Below are 20,371 nucleotides of genomic sequence, written 5' to 3'. Positions count from 1 at the left end.
GAAGACCTCTCATCGTCACCTCAGAGCCAGCTCGTGCAGCGGCGTGCGGAACATCTCGGCGGTCTGGTGCTCGTCCAGGCGCTCGTAGCGCGCGTGCGAGCACAGCGTGAAGCACACGTAAACATAAGAAGACCTCTCATCGTCACCTCAGAGCCAGCTCGTGCAGCGGCGTGCGGAACATCTCGGCGGTCTGGTGCTCGTCCAGGCGCTCGTAGCGCGCGTGCGAGCACAGCGTGAAGCACACGTAAACATAAGAAGACCTCTCATCGTCACCTCAGAGCCAGCTCGTGCAGCGGCGTGCGGAACATCTCGGCGGTCTGGTGCTCGTCCAGGCGCTCGTAGCGCGCGTGCGAGCACAGCGTGAAGCACACGTAAACATAAGAAGACCTCTCATCGTCACCTCAGAGCCAGCTCGTGCAGCGGCGTGCGGAACATCTCGGCGGTCTGGTGCTCGTCCAGGCGCTCGTAGCGCGCGTGCGAGCACAGCGTGAAGCACACGTAAACATAAGAAGACCTCTCATCGTCACCTCAGAGCCAGCTCGTGCAGCGGCGTGCGGAACATCTCGGCGGTCTGGTGCTCGTCCAGGCGCTCGTAGCGCGCGTGCGAGCACAGCGTGAAGCACACGTAAACATAAGAAGACCTCTCATCGTCACCTCAGAGCCAGCTCGTGCAGCGGCGTGCGGAACATCTCGGCGGTCTGGTGCTCGTCCAGGCGCTCGTAGCGCGCGTGCGAGCACAGCGTGAAGCACACGTAAACATAAGAAGACCTCTCATCGTCACCTCAGAGCCAGCTCGTGCAGCGGCGTGCGGAACATCTCGGCGGTCTGGTGCTCGTCCAGGCGCTCGTAGCGCGCGTGCGAGCACAGCGTGAAGCACACGTAAACATAAGAAGACCTCTCATCGTCACCTCAGAGCCAGCTCGTGCAGCGGCGTGCGGAACATCTCGGCGGTCTGGTGCTCGTCCAGGCGCTCGTAGCGCGCGTGCGAGCACAGCGTGAAGCACACGCCGGGCCGCACGCGGCCCGCGCGCCCTTTGCGCTGGAAACGGTTGTTTTACTTTTATGACATAAACTCTAGGGAAATTCGACCGAAATACGTGGCGATAGGAAACGATAATCGTTGATAGAACAATTTTATGGGCTGAATTAAAATATATTATATACTAGATGCCCAGACAGACTTTGTTGCATCAAAAGTTATAGTAAACATTTTTTTTTTTTTTAGTATTAAAACCTTCCGTGGGGCTTAAGGAATATACAAAAAAAAAAAAATTAACCGAGTTGTTCGATCCATTCTCGAGTTGTGCGCATAGCAACATTCATTTTTATTTATATAGATATATTATAGTCTATAAAATGACCAACACTACAAATGATAAATATCCTGTTCTACAGATAAATCACAAATATTTATAACAAAACGTCTTTGACTGTACTACTCACTTTCTTAATATGTAATTCTTATACAAACGTTAACATCAAAAATTAAAAAGTACATATTTATAATAAAGTGTGATAGTAAAAATTACCTGTTCCAGGTTGGTTCGACTGGCCCAAACTGTGGCATATGACGTCATATTGTTGTGTGACGTAAAGAGTTTCATTTTAGCTTTGCATGAGTCTATCACGTAGACTACATCGTTGATTGTTATTGATGTTTCTGCTATGTTCGTTGACAATATCACCTGAAATGTTTCAAAGTAGATATAAATCCAATTGAGTGCAAACTTGCTAAATGTAATAATTTTAATAATAATTTTCTGTAACAAAGATTTGTGATACAAAGATAGTAAGTAATAATGAAAGTAGAAACTAGTCGAACAATATCAATATTTGTGAAATTATTGCCGTCAAAACGCAATTATTGAGCAATTGTTATTCTAAAATATTATTACAATTGATTCCTTTCTGTAGGTTTATCAATAGTCTCAATTTCAATATATTTACTAATAAAAGCAAGTGAACACCAGCAATTATTTATCGCCCTTCAGTTACATTTGACTATGCAATCGATCGTGCAATGACTGTTCAATTATCGCAAATTACCAACTTTTAGCCTACAACACTATTGAAATAAAAATAAAAATTAGATTACTAGGATCTTATATACACAAAGATAATAGGTATTTATACCTTAGTAAGTCCTGGAGGTGGGGTAATAAACACTTTTTTCTGATCGTCTCTTGGTATCTGGCTATGTAATGGCAAGATTACATACTTATCAGTGTTGCCAAATACTCTACTTTGAGATAAATGCTTCATGAGTGCGAATATGAGATTCCATCCCGGAAGGAACACTAAAATTGCACCCTCTTCGCCCAAGTTACATATGTAAAGCAAAATAGCTTCAATCAGTTCGAAGCTTAGCTGAAAAAAATAAATACTAAAGTGAAAAAAATGTACAAAATATTAAAAAAAAAAATGAAAATTGCAGATAAGAAAAAAATTTGAGTACAATAAAAAAACTTATCCCAGTAATAATATTTTTTATCGATTATTATTTTTACTGTCTTGGAGTTTAATCCACATGAGATGATGACATGATCTCTTAAGCCTCCAATTAGATGAGAAGTTCCCAATAATAGTAAAACTACAACTAAACCGCATTTAATTAGTATATGTTTATATATACTACAGATAATGTCAAGGAAATCAAGCTTTTTTTTATAGATATGGATATAACTAACATCTTTTTCAGAGAGTTTGGACATAGCTTCTGCTGTTTGTGGTGAATAGTTGCTATCGAGTTGACAGTTTTTATTCAGATCTTCTTCTTCATCTATGCCCTCACCTGTATAAATAATAAAAATGTTAAAGATTTATTATAAATGGTAATTTTATCACAATATAAAAGGATGTGGGTTGAGTAATAGATCTTATTATCTTTGGAAAGATATCTGTAGCATGAATAATATAACAATACATACAAATGTTGTTGGTAGATTATAATTATGACTACACTGCAAAAAAAATTATACTTGTGATTTCCATGTTCTTCATTAAAAAAAAAAAAACCTTTGCGTAATAATACACAACTAAAAAACACAACTACACCATAAATAAACACAACGAAATACAAATAAGAAAGAAATCAAGCAGATGGTCACTTACGACGCAATATTTATTTCATAAAATACGATCATCATACCTTCATCATCATCTTCATCGTCATCTTTAGACGCCTTCTTGCCAGTCAACTTTCGTTTCCTAGTTTCGGGCGGCGGCATAAACTTAGTCAGCTCGATGCAATCTTCGAGGAAGTACTGTTTAACTGGGTACGTACGACCTGGGACCTGAAAAAACAATTACTAAAATTATAAGGAGTTTACGTATTTTATTAGTCTGTATCTTTTTTTATAATATCATAACGGTGATATATAAGCGTACGGTTCGTCTGATAGTAACGGGATATCGTAGCTTATGGACGGCTGAAACACCAGGAGAATTGCAAGCGCGTTCCCGACCCTAGCCCAGACACTCACCAGGAACTCACGCTACCCGTACACACAGGAACACAAGACTACGTGAGAGCAGTGTTATTAAGCTGTTCTTTTGTAAAATACCTGCTGCGCAATCTATGCTTCTAAATAAGATAAATATTTAAAAAAAAAACACACATACATATGAATACAGTTACATAATTACTAAGACACTATTTATATAACTGAACTGAAACTGAATGAAACATTGCTCTCGCTGATTGATATAACTCGTCCAAATTAAATATAGCACTCGCTATTTGGTATTACTCAACCAAATTAAATTAGCACTCGCTGTTTGTTATTACTCGTCCAAATTAAATATAGCACTTGCTATTTGGTATTACTCGACCAAATTAAATTAGCACTCGCTTTTTGGTATTACTCGTCCAAATTAAATTAGCACTCGCTTTTTGGTATTACTCGTCCAAATTAAATATAGCACTTGCTATTTGGTATTACTCAACCAAATTAAATTAGCACTCGCTTTTTGGTATTACTCGTCCAAATTAAATATAGCACTCGCCATTTGGTATTACTCAACCAAATTAAATATAGCACTCGCTATTTGGTATTACTCAACCAAATTAAATATAGCACTCGCTTTTTGGTATTACTCGTCCAAATTAAATATAGCACTCGCTACTCGTCGAAATTGAATATAGCACTCGCTAGTTGATATTACTCGATCAAATAGAATATAGCATTCACTATTTGGTATTATTCGATCAAATGAAATATGGCACTCGCTATTTAGTACTAGTTGACCAAGTGAAATATAACATTCACTATTTGGTATTATTCGACTAAATTAACTATAGCACTCACTATTTGGTATTACTCGACCAAATAAAATATAGCACGTGCTGATTGTTATTACTTAACCCAATGAAACATATCACTCGCTATTTGGCGTTTGAGCACTACGTGAATGAGAAAACCTCAGAAAAAATTATATAATTAAATAACTTAAAAGGGAGCACAAAATATTTATTTTCACCTACCTCAATAACGGGACAGTTTCCGAAATAGTCAGCGAAGAGGGTAGTGTCGACAGTGGCCGACATGAGAATTATTCTTAAATCTGGGTATGTATGAGCCATGTCTCGCAGTAAGATAAGTGCGAAATCTGTGTCAGCATCTCTTTCGTGTACCTGTAACAAACAATCTTATGTTTTTACACTAAAATACACAAAACAATCGATATATACTAGAGTTCTCTCGCCCACAAATACTGACTGAATTCCTTTTAATGAAGGTTAACTCTGATATGTAGAGAATAATTCTTTGTATAGAAAACATTTTAGAAACTTAAAAGATAGCCTTTGCAATTTTACTAAGTTAACAACTTAGAGACATTAATAATAAAACAAGTAAATAATCTTTTATGGATTTTGTAAACAGACAATTTATTTATGAATAACAAACCTCATCAACCAAAACATGGCTGACACCTCTCAACCCGTTTTCTAGTTTTCGCAAGAGCACACCAACTGTACAAAACATAATGGAGCCGTATGGACGAGGTAGCACCGATTCGAATCTTACTGAATACCTAAAAAACAAGTAAACTTTGTTCAACTTTTTAATAAGACTGACGACAAATAATGACGAAAAAAAAAAAGCATTGCAACGTGTTACCGATAGAATATAAATTTCAATATAACTTATTAAGAGGAAACTTTTTTAATATGGACATACAGCACAAAATTCACCATAAAATTAATACACGACAAATAACAAAACAAAAACTTATAACAACTACTGCAACAAATAACGTATATGGTGAAAGGACCACGGAATATTTGACTCCTCGCTTGTTGAATGGATTAGATGTGACATTTAAAAAAAGAATCAATATAAAAAATATAAGAAATGAATTGAAGTCGTATTATCTCAACATCCTGTAAGTGTTTGTAACAAACCGGTTTTGCGTCTCGATCGCCTTCCCCGCGTACGGATTTACACCAAAGTAAAAGATACCTACTTACTTTAGTTTGCAGAACTACCCACCTTATTTTTAATTGCCTAAATGAACTGTATTCAACCTTAACACTCCGGACAAATCTCTGTGATTTTTGGAGTGTATTACTGTAATTTTTTTAATGTAAAATGAGTTTAAATAAAAAAAAAAGTATGGTATTTGCGGACTACGAGAAAGCCTTCGACTCTGTCGAGACCTGGGCTGTCCTAGATTATCAGCAGACATGTCATATCGACTAGCGATATTTCGAGGTACACGGCGACGATGACCGTCCATGTCCAAGACTAGCGAACAAGATCCCTTATCCTTCGTCGCGGGGTAAGACAGGGGGAACACAAACATGCGCATATTATACACAATATGCATGTCAGACGTACGCAAAGGCCTTGTATATACACAAATCAAGCATCATTTTTAAGGTGGTTCACAGCAGAAAATATCCTGTTCAAAATATGGAGCAGCCCGTCTGAGAAAGTACTTCAACCTTACTAGTCACAGAAGGTCACAGCTAGAGAATACTGCTCTCAAGCTGAGTTGTTCCCGTGGCGAGTAAGGTAGAACACCTGGGGAATGTAGGAGGTAGGATCGGCAACGCGTTTACGATGCTTTTAGTGTTGCAGTCGTCATAGGCTACAGTAACAGCTTACAATCAAGTTACCCGTACACTTGTTTGCCAATTTAGTTGTACAAAAAAAAAAACATGTCACACAGTGTACAACTATCTATATAAACTCTTAGATGCATACAAAGGCACTTGTAACATAATTCAATCTCACCCCACGCTATCCCCAAGTTCCTCACAACGTTCTGCAGCCACTCGCTCCGCTACGCTGACAGCTGAGATCCTTCGAGGTTGAGTCACACATAAATTAGCCCAAGCACCCTGCCCGCTGGCTATGTAGTCATCCAAGATAAACTGGCACACCTGAAACATTAATATAGTATTAATATAATAATCATAAATGGCATATATATCTTTACTAATGCAGTTATCATCGTCTAAACTATTCAACCTTAAAATATTAAAAATCTCTTTAAGGTATGCTAGAAAAGCACTTTTCAAATTACAATTGCTTTTTTTTATATTTAAAAAAAGTAATTATGCTTAATATGGAGCTAGCACAGATTCGAAATGTTTCTGCAGCTAAAATCGGCGAGATAATCTGTTGTTACTTTAAAAAAAAAAAAAATTGTTATAAATTAATATCTTGCAAATACAGCCCAACTAAATCCCTAATAATTTTGAACCAAATAAATTATAGCTATCAAATAGTTCGTAATATAAATGTTAAATTACTAATTTATAACAAAATACCGTCAGCTATTGAAACGCAGGTAAATTCCATGAATCCAAAACTAAGCTGGGAGGATATATTGTTCACAAGTATATATAAAAACTTTAGCACTGTGTTAATTTTGTGTTTTCGTAATACGAACAATTAATACAAATAATGTTAGTTATAGCGGGTGTATTTGGAACGCTTAAAAAGATTTAAACTTAATAATATACCATTTATATACTACGAGTATATAATGCATACAACCATTTATCTCAGAAACGTTTTTTTAAGTACATTTTGGGACTTATGTATTTTGCGAACCCGCAATGTATGCATACACGCTGTGGACTCTCGTTGACCGCGAGACGCGATTAGCGGGCGGCGGCGGAGCGAAAGTACAGAACCACTTACATCCTTCCGGTTCGAATGAGTTGGGGTTCAAATTGTGCTCCATTCTTTTCTTTTCTTTCATTATGGATGCAAATCTGGGCTCGCCTATGGGTCTCTTCGTGAAGTCGGGGCATTAAAGACGGATCTTGTGCACAAACTTCTCGCAACTTGGCAAAAACACTGCAAATCCGATCACGCATTTCGATGGCGGTATTACACTTCCGATCGAATACCCTTCCTTTACGTAACCCCACAAAAAATTCTAATGGTGTTAAATCAGGTAAGCGAGGCGGCCAGGCTTGAGGCCCTAGCCTGCCAATGCAACAATCACCAAACAACTCCGTTAGACGCTCTCTTACTGATCTAACGACGTGTGGCGGTACACCATCAAGCTGGAACCACGTTATCCGATACTCTGACTGTGGAATATTGTCTAAAAACGTTTCAATGTGGTCATTTATTAACTCGAGATAACGTGATTCATTTAATCGTGATTAAATGAACCACGTTATCAAATTTCTGTTTCATTATTTTTCCCAAACCGGATTATACCAAAAAAAGTTATGAAAAGAGGCAAGAAAAAAAGTTCTTTTTGCGGTTTTTTCACTTGTATCATGTCAGGTCATGCCAACACTATTATACCTGTTTCGTTGTATTGCTTGTTGCTTGTATTTATTGCATTGTTGTTTGTTGAAATGAAGAAAATGAAAGATTTGAGAGAATAGATTGCTGTATTACAAAATTACATTATTATGCAAACACTTCGTACGACGAGAAGAAGTATGGGAAAGAGAGTTCAAATGTCAAATCACTGTCTTATATACCTAACGTTCTGTCACATCACTGATTGTCTATTGCACTCACAGTTTATATAGATACTTCACACCGATAACCGATAAATTAAGCATGGATCACACGATGTGAATCGTTATAGAGTTGCACCGCAATGAAAATGTGAGACGTTCCTTAACATACTCCCCCCGTTGAAGAATCCAGATTCTTCAACTCTGTGTCTTCATCGTTGAGTAAGGGGGGGTGGCGAACCAGAGGGCGACGATATTAGCCTGTAGTGGGCCGATCGCGAGAGCTCCCGTCTGGCCCCGGATATAGTCTGGCTACTGGCATCCAGTACACCAATATAAAGGTGGCAGTGAGTCTTCGCTGAGGAGCACCAAGTCTCCAACCTTAAGCTTAGTCTTGTCTTCATTTTGTTGTATGATTTGCTTGATACGTGCGTAGCGTTTCAATTGCGGTTCCTTTTCATTCTCCAAGGCGCGAGCCGGCAGCTCGTTTAGTAGTCTTCCGATTAAGAAGTGCCCTGGGGAAAGGAAAAGGAAATCGTCAAGGGAACATGGATAATGGGCGCAAGGGACGACTATTCAAAATAGCCTCCACTTGTGCAAACAAAGTTAAAATTGCTTTAAAAGTTAAAATTTCTTCAAAGTTAAATAAGAATTCCCATGACTCGTTTATATATTATATATATGTTTGTTTGTGTGATGTATTGTTAATATGATGTTTTACCGGTCACACCGGCCTCCCATATGTCGCCGAAGTGAGGAGCGTAAGACACAATGAATTTAAATTTTGATGCTTTGCTGAGCTGTAAATTCAGTTAACGCGATGTTTTGTATATCGGTGAATTTACTGAGCTCTCTTGCCGCTCCTACAAAATTGCGTTTGCTACCGGAATAGATCTCTGCTGGCCTAAACTTTGATATTCTCTCATGAACTGTATATATTGAGATTTTAATGAAATATATTTTTTGAAACGTTTTTCTAAATTTAATAATCGCCCTTTCGCCAAGTTGTATGTTGCACTTAGACAATCAGGAGAATTGCGTAATGGAAGCCTGACACTAGACCTGCCAGAAGGAAGCCGTGAAGTGTGAGACCGAAAATGGTTCTCACAGGCTAATTCCTTTTCGACTTGAATTGTTTTTTGGTGAAGCTCTTCTAGCTTCCTAAATTTTGTTATTAAATTGTTAATTTTGTTTTTCTTTGGGAGGTTATCATTGATAACTGAATGATTGCAAATTACTTGTTTAGCTTGATATGAAATAGGACCACCAATCAACCAACCGAAACTGGAATATTGTAATGTAGGCTTGTTTGCACCTAAAGAAATACGTTCATTCTTTAAGAGTTGCCAGAAAAGATCGGCTCCTATTAGTATATCAATAGGAGCTGGCTGATTGAAATCGGGGTCAGCTAAATGCAAGTGCGATGGTATGTTCAATTGTTGTATATTTATAGGTGCCTTAGGCAGATTCCCAATCAGCCTATCAAGCACAAGACAATTTAATTTAGTCTTATAATTATTGTAAATGGATTTTAATCGGATCACACAGCTTTCTTTTGTTTGTTTATCTGAGTGACCGATACCAATAACATTAGTAGAAATTGGATTTGAATGAATTGCAAGTTTCTGTTGAAGAGATTTTGAAATGAAGGATGACTGACTGCCTGAATCCAACAAGGCCCGTACCTTAAGAGGCTCTTTAGTGATTGGATTCAAAATGTATACTTGGGCAGTAGTCAATAAAATTTTATTTGAATTTTTGTTTGAAAAATTTGCTATAGTTTCAGAGACCTCACTGGAGGCACTGTTGACCTTTGGCGTGTCAAGTGGATGTAATAAAGTATTATGTTGTTTCTTACACATTTTGCATGGCCCTAATCGACATTCGACTAAAGAGTGACCCTGCCTTAAACAATTAATACATAATTTGTACTTTGAAATATCGTTTAGTTTGTCCTTTCTGGACTTTGATTTGAATAATTGGCAATCATAAATCTTATGATTTTGATTGCAGACAACACACCTAGACGAAGTGCTATTGTCGTTTTGATTAGTAGTAATAAATGAATTTGAAATTGGTCGATCACGCTTAAGGACGCTATCACATTTTTCCACAAATATCAGTGTTTTTCACGTACCATTTTAATTAATTAGGAGTCACCCTGAGAGGATATTTTGGTTTCAAATGAAAGATAATATATTCATCTCCGAGTGAGACCATAAAAATTCTATAGCCCCATACAAACTTTTCACACAAATACAGTTTAACCATCACAGAAATCGCAAAAAATTAAAAAAAGACGGGTCTGAATAGGAACCATTATATCTAAATACACTGCACTAAGAAAAATAACTACACTAAGAAATTGTTGCTTATTTAGTCCTCTATGCGTAGCGCTAGATATTTTATATAAAAATAAATAATATTTCCATTTATGAGAAAAATAAGAAACGCTCTCAAATTTCTTCATACATTTTTTACAAGTGAACCATCGTCGTTCGTCATTCCGCGCCGAAACGCGCTCATGGAAGCACGGCTGTATCGCTTCAGCGCAAGTAATAATTACGTAAAAAATGAGTTCCTTGTGTGTACTGTGCTTGGACGAAATTGATACTTCACAATCGATTGTCTTCGCTATGCATCTGGTTTATATATAATAATCAATAGTAATAAGTAATCTTCGCAATTTGTCTTCTTTTCAACCGACTCCAAAAAAAGGAGGAGGTTACTCAATTCGACCGTATATATATATTTTTTTTAATGTATGTTCGGAGATAACTTTTTCGTTTATGAACCGATTTTGATAATTCTTTTTTTGTTGGAAAGGAGATATCCCTAGTTTGGTACTATGATAAGGAAACTAGGATCTGATGATGGGATCCTAGAGAAATCGAGGAAAACTTTCAAAAATCGTACGGGTGACTAGTAAATTTAATCATGTTTTCATTAAGTACTATAAAGCACTACTATTTAATAAAGGTCTGGAGTCGATCTGATGACGGAGAAGAAAGATAGTCGAGGGAATTCTTCAACAAATTATAGCAATTACCTGGTGTTTGAACTTAATTCGTTTCTATCGATGAGAACTTTGCACCTATATGAGTTACAAGTGCCATTACAGTGTGATGATGGAGACGAAAGATAATAAAGGGAACTTTTCAACGATTTATAGCAATTACCTGCTGTGTGGTCATCTGTGTCGCAGGACCAGGTTTGATGATGGAGCCCATAAACACTCGAGGGAATTTCTCAACAATTTACAGCAGTTACCTTTTGCTGTTTGACGACCGCTTTGATATAATGGTGCATGTGCCGTGTCGGCGGCGCCTAAACACCGACGGTCGCGGGTTCAATTCCCGCTCGGAGTAGATATTTATGTTTATACTAATATTTATTTTTGGTCTAGTTGTTAATCCTTGTGGTTCTCCCAACCAACCTAGCCTCAGAGAACACGCTAGGCTGTCAGTCCCGGTTGTTATTACGTACACCTGATAGCGAACTTTACTCATAGTATGTAGACGCGTTAGCGCAGCGGTCACAGCACTGGCTGTTGCGCTGGCGTTAGTGGGTTCAATCTCCGCGCAGGACAGACATTTGTATTGGCCATATAAGATGTTTATCATGATCTGGGTGTTTGTGCTTGTGTATTGTAATATTTTATAATATTGAAGTCGGTGCCAAGTAAATACTACAACAACCTGACTACAATAACAAATACAAACAACACACACAAAAAACAAGTACAAAAAATATTATTAAATATTGATATAAAACAATAACAGAATAATAACAGTATTCAAACTAATTTATAGTCAATGAAAAATCATTTCTGATTAACTAAATCAAAATACGAATTACTTTGTACTAAGTAAATTTATTTTTCACTTTTTAGTTTCCTGTTTGAAGTCGTTTTTTTTTTTGTTAAAAATTATTTTATTTTAAATTTACATTCATCATCATCATCATTGTTCCGTTTGCAGAGTTATAAAATAAATAAATTTCTAAAATAAAAGTAGCCTAAGTTACTCCTTATTGCATAAGGTATATCCCAGTGAAAGAACCGTCAAAATCGGTCCACCCGTTTCAGAGATTAGCCGGAAGATACAGACAGACAGACAGACAAAAATTGGAAAAATGTTATTTTGGTATATGGACCGTGTATACATCCGTATGCATTTAGTAAAAAGCAGTATTTTAATATAACAAAAGGACACTTGTTACGTAAAATGTTATGTTTATATTATTATAATGTTAAAACTATAATTATATAACTTAAAATTGTATGTGATTTTGAATTATAAAAATAGGCGTATTATTATCTATTATATTTTATTGTATAGTACGACGAACGAGTAGTAGATACCCTGACGCCTTAAGACATCGTCATAAACAGAGTAAGGGAAAGGTTCCGTGAATAGTAGGTAACAGTAAATTAGTAACAGTTACCAAGTTCGACTTTAAACTTACAACTAAATTTACTAATCAATACCAGTAAAATTAAAAATTAATACTTTCAAGTACCAAGATTAGTTACGTCGGTACAAAATCGAGCAGAAAGCGGTATCAATGTGTGCGTACGTGTAATGTTATTGTGTTGCGATTTAAATACCTAAACTTGAGCGAGTTAAAAATGTGATAGCGTCCTTAATATGATGATTGTAATGATAATTGACAGGCCTTGAATGTTGCATTTTACTATTATTATTTGTTGAAATGTTATTATGAAAACTAGAACCTTGATCATTCTTATTGTGACGCGTACATTCAAGAACATAAGCCCTATCAATCAAAAATTTATTGAATTCGGATAAACTAGGGATTTCACCTAAACTATTGCGTAGCTCTTCCCATTTAACAAGTGTTTGCGTATCGAGTTTAGATGAAACCAAATATATAATTAACGTGTCCCAGTGATCAGTAGGTTGACCTAGGTTAGCTAAAGCACGTAAATTTTTTGAAACATGATCGACTAAAGAGCGTAATGAAGTGTCCGATTCGCGGTTTATTTTTTCAATATTGAATAATGATTTAATGTGATAATTTACAAGTAATCTTTTGTTATTGTAACGTTCATAAAGTAATTGATAAGCGCTATTATAGTTGGCTGCGGAAACCTCAATGTTTGAAATTACCCGAGCCGCATCGCCTTCCAAATAAGAAATTAAATAATGAAATTTTTGAATCAATGAAATGCGACTATTGTTGTGAACTAAATTATTAAAAGTATCTCGAAATTCTAACCAACGGAAGAACGAACCATCAAACTTTGCAATTTGTATTTGCGGCAAGGTTATATAATTTTCATTATTATGATCGCGACCACATTGAGCATCTTGGAATAAGGACTCACGGCGTCTCTTATCCTGTTCTAAATTCTTTAATTCATTTTGTTCTTCAATGATATTTTTTGCCATCGCGGTACATAATATGAAATCTTGCTCAATGCGTTCACGCTCATCGAGCTCTTCGTCTAAATTGTCAGCATTTATTAGTTCAATTTGAGTTTGCAGCTTATCATATTTAGCGGACAGATTCTCAAAGCGACTGAGCTTCAGTGAAAGCTCAGCGACTTCGATACCCGTCAGTTGAGATTGCCTTGTAATCTTGTCTAAATAGTTTTTGAATTTAGTAATTTGTCCTTTTATAGAACTGCGCTTTACAATTAAAACCTTTATCCCGGATTCTTTGTTCATAGTTGATACTGAAGGTTCGGACATTGTGAAAATATAGATAGAAAATATTTTTTGTAATTATTGAAAATAGAAAACTGTATGAACTAGAATAATACTAAAATTATTTGTATATGAATATGAATAATACTAAAGTTATTTGAATTTGAATATGAACTGGATTAATACTAAAGTTATTTGGATTTGAATATGAATATGAACTAGAATAATATAAACTACAATTGAATTTAAGTTAATTAATTACAAGACACCTCAAAAAAGAAAAGAAAATAAAATGAAATGATGCAAATGTCTTAGCTGAAGCTCCTCAATTGACGACACATAGAAGACCGGCGCGGAGCGGCAAGACAAGATGGCAGAAGCCCCAACCACGTTGGTGCGCTTCATGTACCGCAACGCTGAAATAGTCGGCCAAATCGTCTAAGCATCGCACAATAAATAGGATTGAGGCTCAATATTGCCTTTAGAATTGAATTAATTTTGAAATGAATTGAATTAATTTTTGAAATGAGTTGAATTATGTTGTTAAGTTAATGTTGTATCAAGTAAGGGAATTTATAAAAAGTTAAATGTAATTAAATTGAATTAAATATTGTATAAACATTTGTATTATCGTAGTTGTATAAAAAATTTGATGCTGTTGACTCGAAATCTAATATAATAAAATATTAAGTTAAATTTGTATTAAGTAAAGGAATTTAGAAAAAGTTAAATGTAATTAAATTGAATGAAGTATTGAATAAACATTTGTATTAATGTATGGAAAACATTTGTATTAGGTGTGACACACCTTGAAATAAATAAAGAAATAAAAATCTGAAGCGGTTAAACTAGTAATATAAAACATTAAATTTAATTTAAAGTAAATTTGGAAAATAATATGCAAGTAAATTAAAAACTACTGTTATAAAATATTAAATTTAATGTCTTAATGAAAGAAATTTGGAATAAGAAGTTATTGTGAAATATTAATTTTAATGCATGGATGAAAGAAATTTAGAGGTTAAGTTGAAAAATATTATTGTAAATTTGTATTAAATGAAGAAATTCGAACAAGAAAATTGAATATAAGAACACATGTTTGTTGAATGTAGTACGGCAATTAAGAAATTAAACCAAAAATAATTGTAAATTTGCAATAGCAGAATGCTAATTTTGAAATATAAATGGAAATATGAAAAAAGGAGATATAAATTTAGGAGATTAGGATGGATTAGGATTTAGGATCGGTAATCATGATTGTTAAAAATAAGGAAAAATAATTTGGAAAAAGGTTAGGATCGATTAGGATTTAATAGGATTGGGGATCATGGTTTGGGCACTTATCTTATCATGGTGCGAGGTGCATCACTGCTCGGCAGAAGACGTCGGCCATGTGTTCCTTGGATCTTGTTTGAAGTCTTTTGTTCGGGCGCCAAATGTTTCGTTGTATTGCTTGTTGCTTGTATTTATTGCATTGTTGTTTGTTGAAATGAAGAAAATGAAAGATTTGAGAGAATAGATTGCTGTATTACAAAATTACATTATTATGCAAACACTTCGTACGACGAGAAGAAGTATGGGAAAGAGAGTTCAAATGTCAAATCACTGTCTTATATACCTAACGTTCTGTCACATCACTGATTGTCTATTGCACTCACAGTTTATATAGATACTTCACACCGATAACCGATAAATTAAGCATGGATCACACGATGTGAATCGTTATAGAGTTGCACCGCAATGAAAATGTGAGACGTTCCTTAACAATACCTCTTCGTTTTTTCAAGCGTTCCAAATATACCCGGTATAATATAATAGATGTAACTTATGAACCGACCCGGTATAATATAATAAAAATCTTTAACCAACTTACACCTTTTTTTACACTAAGGATACTAAAGGTTTGCTATTGTACTTTAATTAAAATAAATAAAAAAAGCCACAAGCAACAGCTAGTGACTATAATATATAAACGGAACTAACCTGAGTAGTTTTACCACAGCCAGTGTTACCACGAATGATAGTGACAGGATTATCATTTATTGTTTCCATTATTTGTGAACGCATCAAATAAACTGGTAATTGCTGCCTTTCATTTACACTTTCCTGTAAATAAATTTTATAACTTAATTTCTCTGTTTCTTTTCAATGTACATTTAAACAAATATTAACAGATAAATAATTTACCTGATAGAGCTGGCTGTTTTGACAAATATTTCGATGACGTTTTTCCAAATCAGAGCTAATGTCATCCAAACTTGTGGTGGCCAGTGGTCCCTCATCTAAAAACAGAAAATATTATGTACTAATTTTCTCAATTACGTAATAAAACTTATCTTTTAGCCTGTAAGTATTCAGTTTGTGTATATCTATATAATTATTTTAAAGTTGAATAAGTCACTCATCGATCCATACAAACGAATAACAGTACTTACTACAATGTTTGACGTTGACCATTCAAAATTAAGAATAATATCAATAGGGTACTTTCGGTAGTGAAAAATTGATAAAAATTAAAATGTATATAAAAATACACTTAAATATTCTGATTTGGAATCATAAAAGCATATTATTGTGTTATTATATTGAAATTAAAAATCGTATATTTTAATCTGTATATCACGTGACCTAAAACACGACCCGCCATGGTATGACGTCATACGGACAATAACAAAAAAAAAGTTCTGTCAGAGCTGTAAACAGCTAGGTACATATCTATCAACTTTAACTTGAAGGAGTAATAGTTGTGCTCTTTCGTTAGTGCATTTCATTTGTAGCTATTTATTTATTAAAATGCAAAAAGGTTTTGTAAAAGCAGATAGTACGAATCTGCCAAAAATTGATTCAATGATGGTTGCAAAGTTTTTTGCATGTAACCCAGATTTCTGTTCTGCCGAATTTCGGAATGTTAAAACATCTTCGTAAATATTACTTGTTATATTATACTGTTTTTTTTTTTAAATGTAGGTATACCTAATTTGAAAAATAATGTTAGAAAGTGTTAGGTTATGTTTTATTCCTTACTAGCCGCTGCCCGCGACGTCGTCTGCGTGAACGCTATACAGCACCAAAAGTACCTACGATTATACCTTTTAAAATAACATTCATTTACCCGTTTCTTCTTTACGTTTCATATCTACAGAAAAATCTCATAGATGGCGCTGCTTTAAAATTGTCTTGTCTACTTACATTCATTTAATTATGTTTATCGGCTTAATTACTTATATTGCGTGGTTTTTATAGTGTGAAGCTAGCTTATATAGCAGGGTTATTAACATAATAACAACAACATTCAAATATGCGTCGTTAGATTACACGTTGTTACAGAATGCGTTGAGGAAATATGGTTCACTGCTCGTTCCCGGTAGGTGATAGCATGATAATATGTAGCCCATATGTTGACCCGACTTCTTAATAATATTAGTGCCAAATTTGAAGTAAATCCATGCGGTACTTTTTGAGTTTATCCCGGACATACATACAGACAAACAGACAAAAATTCTAAAAACTATATTTTTGGCTTCGGTATCGATTGTAGATAACACCCCAAGTATTCTTTTAAAAAAATATTCAATGTACAGTTTTGACTTTCCTACCATTTTATTATATGTATAGATGTTACTGCCAAATTAAGACTTAATAGTTTTTTTTTTTTTTTTTTAATGCTAGTATTTGTACAGTTAGATACTATACACCAACGATAGCCATTGTAATTTATTATTTTACACACAAACACCAAATATTTGTAGCTGTTAACGTTAAACGACAAAGAGTATATGTATAAGGTATTGAACTTTTGACGTATTGAACGAGTTCGGTTTTACATACGTCATACACGACTTTTGTTATTAACCATATTACGTCACCAAAATGGCGGATAGCGTTTTCGCGGAAATGAAAAAGGTTTAAAATCTAATTTAATTTTATGGCATGAAAGTGTGTTTATTTTGCCGAAATAAATTTTTTTGTAGCTTTTTATTGGAAAATCAACATTTTGAAGTACTTTTTCAAACATAGTGGAATACCCTATTGATCTCGTCATCACCTATGTATGTATCTACTCAAAACCGTAAAAAAAAGTATACATTTAAAAAAAATAAGAGCTTCTAAACTTTCGTTTTCAACACTGATTTCAGCCTTACTTTGGGCGAAAACAAATAGTATACGAAGGTAGAAAACTCGAAAATAAAGCCCATACTAATATAGTTTAGTTATTCAAAATTGGAAATAAATTTATTTCGAAAAGATACATTTAGTTAGTAGTTTTTCTATAATAACTGTTATGCTAAAAGTCTATTCACATTTTTTTACGCGGTCGTTTTAAGAATGAATCTATGTACCTTTCAACCTACGCGCGGGGAGTGGGAGGGAAGGCAAGCGCCGAGCCATTCGCGCGCGCGGCGGTACATTATTATTAAACAATGTCTTATGTCTTGAAAAGAAATAGACGCGCTTTATACCTACATATATCTACCGTTGCGCCCCAAGTTATTTATGTTATGTTTTTTATTTAATTGTCGTTGGTCTTCAAAAAATGAAATTAAAAAAAAAAAAACATCTAAAGTAAGCAAAGTCTTGTGCTATGGGTTACCATGTAGCGATTTAATGCTAATAATGTGACTGGTTGTTTGATGTTTTTTGAGATTGAATTGATATTATTTCAGTAATTTTATTGTTAGGTATTGATTATTTATTTCTCTATGATAATACGTACTAGTTTATTTCATTTCGTTTATTAATATTATGATATCTTTATATAAATAAAAATGAAATTCTAAAATGTATGTACACGCATTTTTTTAGTTATATACTAATAATAATAAAAAATCTACAAATTAACTAGGGGGGATTCCCAGACTCGGAACTCACGAGACTCATAGTGATGGCGGTTTAGCCACCGCGCTACGGAGGTCGTCAATGAAATCGTACACGCATTTGCTAGCTTGTCACATGTGTGTGTATGTGTAGTATCTACTACATGCACGCGCGCGATATTTTCTCACTGCTTTTCTCGCAGTCTTTCCTGTTCGCACACTATGTCAGGTGAAATAGCATTCATTTAGGCCTCACCTACCAACGAGTTCGCGCCGTCGACTTGTTGAACCTTAATACCATTTATTTAGTTGAAATAATTCCAAAAATTTTGAATTTCATTTCTAAATTTAGATGATGCTTTGAAAGGCATCACATAAAATTATGTGAACATGTTCCTCAACTAAACAAAAATAGCTTTTCCTAAGGAGCATGTAATAGAGTAGTATACATATAGAATTTCTACCATAATATGCAAGATTTCGGACAGTGTTCTAAATTGCTAGCCTAATTTAAATTTAACTTTAAATTATCTGCTATTTTCTGCTGCCGTTTAAAATATTCCATCCAATGGGGAACATGCACAAGTAAAATGATTTTATTTGCTAGTTATGGTTGGCCATAATGAGCACGAAAAAGAAGTTCTGAGAGAATTCTCTATATGTTTTAATTTTTTTCTGTGTATTATCTGTCGGCGATCCTTTAATTAATTTATTTATTTATATAAATTAATTAATTTTAGTAACTTACCAATATTACAACCAGTCCAAGCATTCCAATTAGTTTGTGGAGGAGACCAAGATACGACACCAGATGGCGTTGGTCTAGCTTCTCTCATCGCTTTCACTCTATCTACTTGTATCAACGTTACGCCTTGACCTTCTGATGACTCGGGTGGGTTTGTTACATCTACTGGTGTTATATTCAATGCTGAAATGTAATTATATAATTATGAATATTACAAATTCATATATGTACGGGTTACTCAATGGATTTGCTCATATGTTGTCTCTCACTCACCTATCGACTGTAATCACTACAATATAGAAAAATAAACCAATAATTTTTAAATAAACGCTTGATTGATATTCTTTAATGTTAAAACGGTTTTTGAAAACATTGATAACACATAATGCCACAGATGTTACAAATAACAGCAAATAAATTTAAAATGCGCAATAAAAAGGATTTAATAGTTGAAGCATATTATTCAATTCAAGATTATATTAATGATAAGAATGCTTTTGAAGGCTACTCAAATAAAGAAGTTTTTGATTGATTTTTTACATATAAGCTACTTTCATATAAATATTTTGATGGCCTTAGATTCAATTAGTATAAAATTGCATGGCACAGCTGTTAGCTAGTGTGTACTAAATGCAGGAAGTGCTGATTTTGAGAAAGAATTATCATATTCAGTATAAATGCTACTGTAATTGTTAAATGCCTAACATAATTAATTTACCTTGTAAAGCATCTTCCAGCTGACTTTCAAGTTCAGGACTGATAGCAACTTTGTACGGCTTTACCACACCTTCAGCAGATCTGAAAAGTTACCCTAACTTTATATCTTGTATATTTAAAAATAAAAATTAGGTTAAAAACTAAAAAATGCAGCGATTTTTTTACATTTAGAACTACATTTAGACTATATAAAATATGTCCAGAGCATAATTAGTTCGTAATTTCCAGTTGAACTTGTATATATCGTAATTTTTTACATTAATAATTGTTCAAACATCAATATAAAACCAATGAATTCTATTTCATCATCATTACAGCCTATACAGTCCACTGTTGGACATAGGCCTCCACAAGTTTACGCCAAAAATAACGTGAACTCATGTGTTTTGCCCATAGTCACCACGCTGGGCAAGCGGGTTGGTGACCGAAGGTCCGAAGGACCGAGGTGAATTCTATTTATGTACAGAAAAATTAAGGTTCCTTTCAC

General features: G+C 34.7%; 1 protein-coding gene across 1 annotated transcript in view; it reads right to left on the bottom strand.

The window, feature by feature from the left end:
• Nucleotides 1-20,371, bottom strand: part of LOC123665289 (dosage compensation regulator) — a 32,832-nt gene that overhangs the window by 6,726 nt on the left and 5,735 nt on the right. Inside the window, exons 5-16 of the mRNA XM_045599610.1 lie at nucleotides 19,886-19,965; nucleotides 19,171-19,350; nucleotides 15,796-15,890; nucleotides 15,592-15,714; nucleotides 6,240-6,388; nucleotides 4,908-5,034; nucleotides 4,484-4,633; nucleotides 3,149-3,293; nucleotides 2,688-2,791; nucleotides 2,134-2,367; nucleotides 1,530-1,685; nucleotides 909-1,039 (exon numbers count right to left, since the gene is read on the bottom strand). Coding sequence (XP_045455566.1) covers nucleotides 909-1,039; nucleotides 1,530-1,685; nucleotides 2,134-2,367; nucleotides 2,688-2,791; nucleotides 3,149-3,293; nucleotides 4,484-4,633; nucleotides 4,908-5,034; nucleotides 6,240-6,388; nucleotides 15,592-15,714; nucleotides 15,796-15,890; nucleotides 19,171-19,350; nucleotides 19,886-19,965 — 1,674 coding nt within the window. The remainder of the gene's footprint in view (nucleotides 1-908; nucleotides 1,040-1,529; nucleotides 1,686-2,133; nucleotides 2,368-2,687; nucleotides 2,792-3,148; nucleotides 3,294-4,483; nucleotides 4,634-4,907; nucleotides 5,035-6,239; nucleotides 6,389-15,591; nucleotides 15,715-15,795; nucleotides 15,891-19,170; nucleotides 19,351-19,885; nucleotides 19,966-20,371) is intronic.

The sequence above is a fragment of the Melitaea cinxia genome, chromosome 23 (genome assembly GCF_905220565.1).
Source record: "Melitaea cinxia chromosome 23, ilMelCinx1.1, whole genome shotgun sequence".
In the NCBI taxonomy this organism is placed as follows: Eukaryota; Metazoa; Arthropoda; class Insecta; order Lepidoptera; family Nymphalidae; genus Melitaea; species Melitaea cinxia.
Note: the sequence above shows the minus strand (reverse complement) of the source record. Positions and strands in the feature narration are given on the sequence as shown.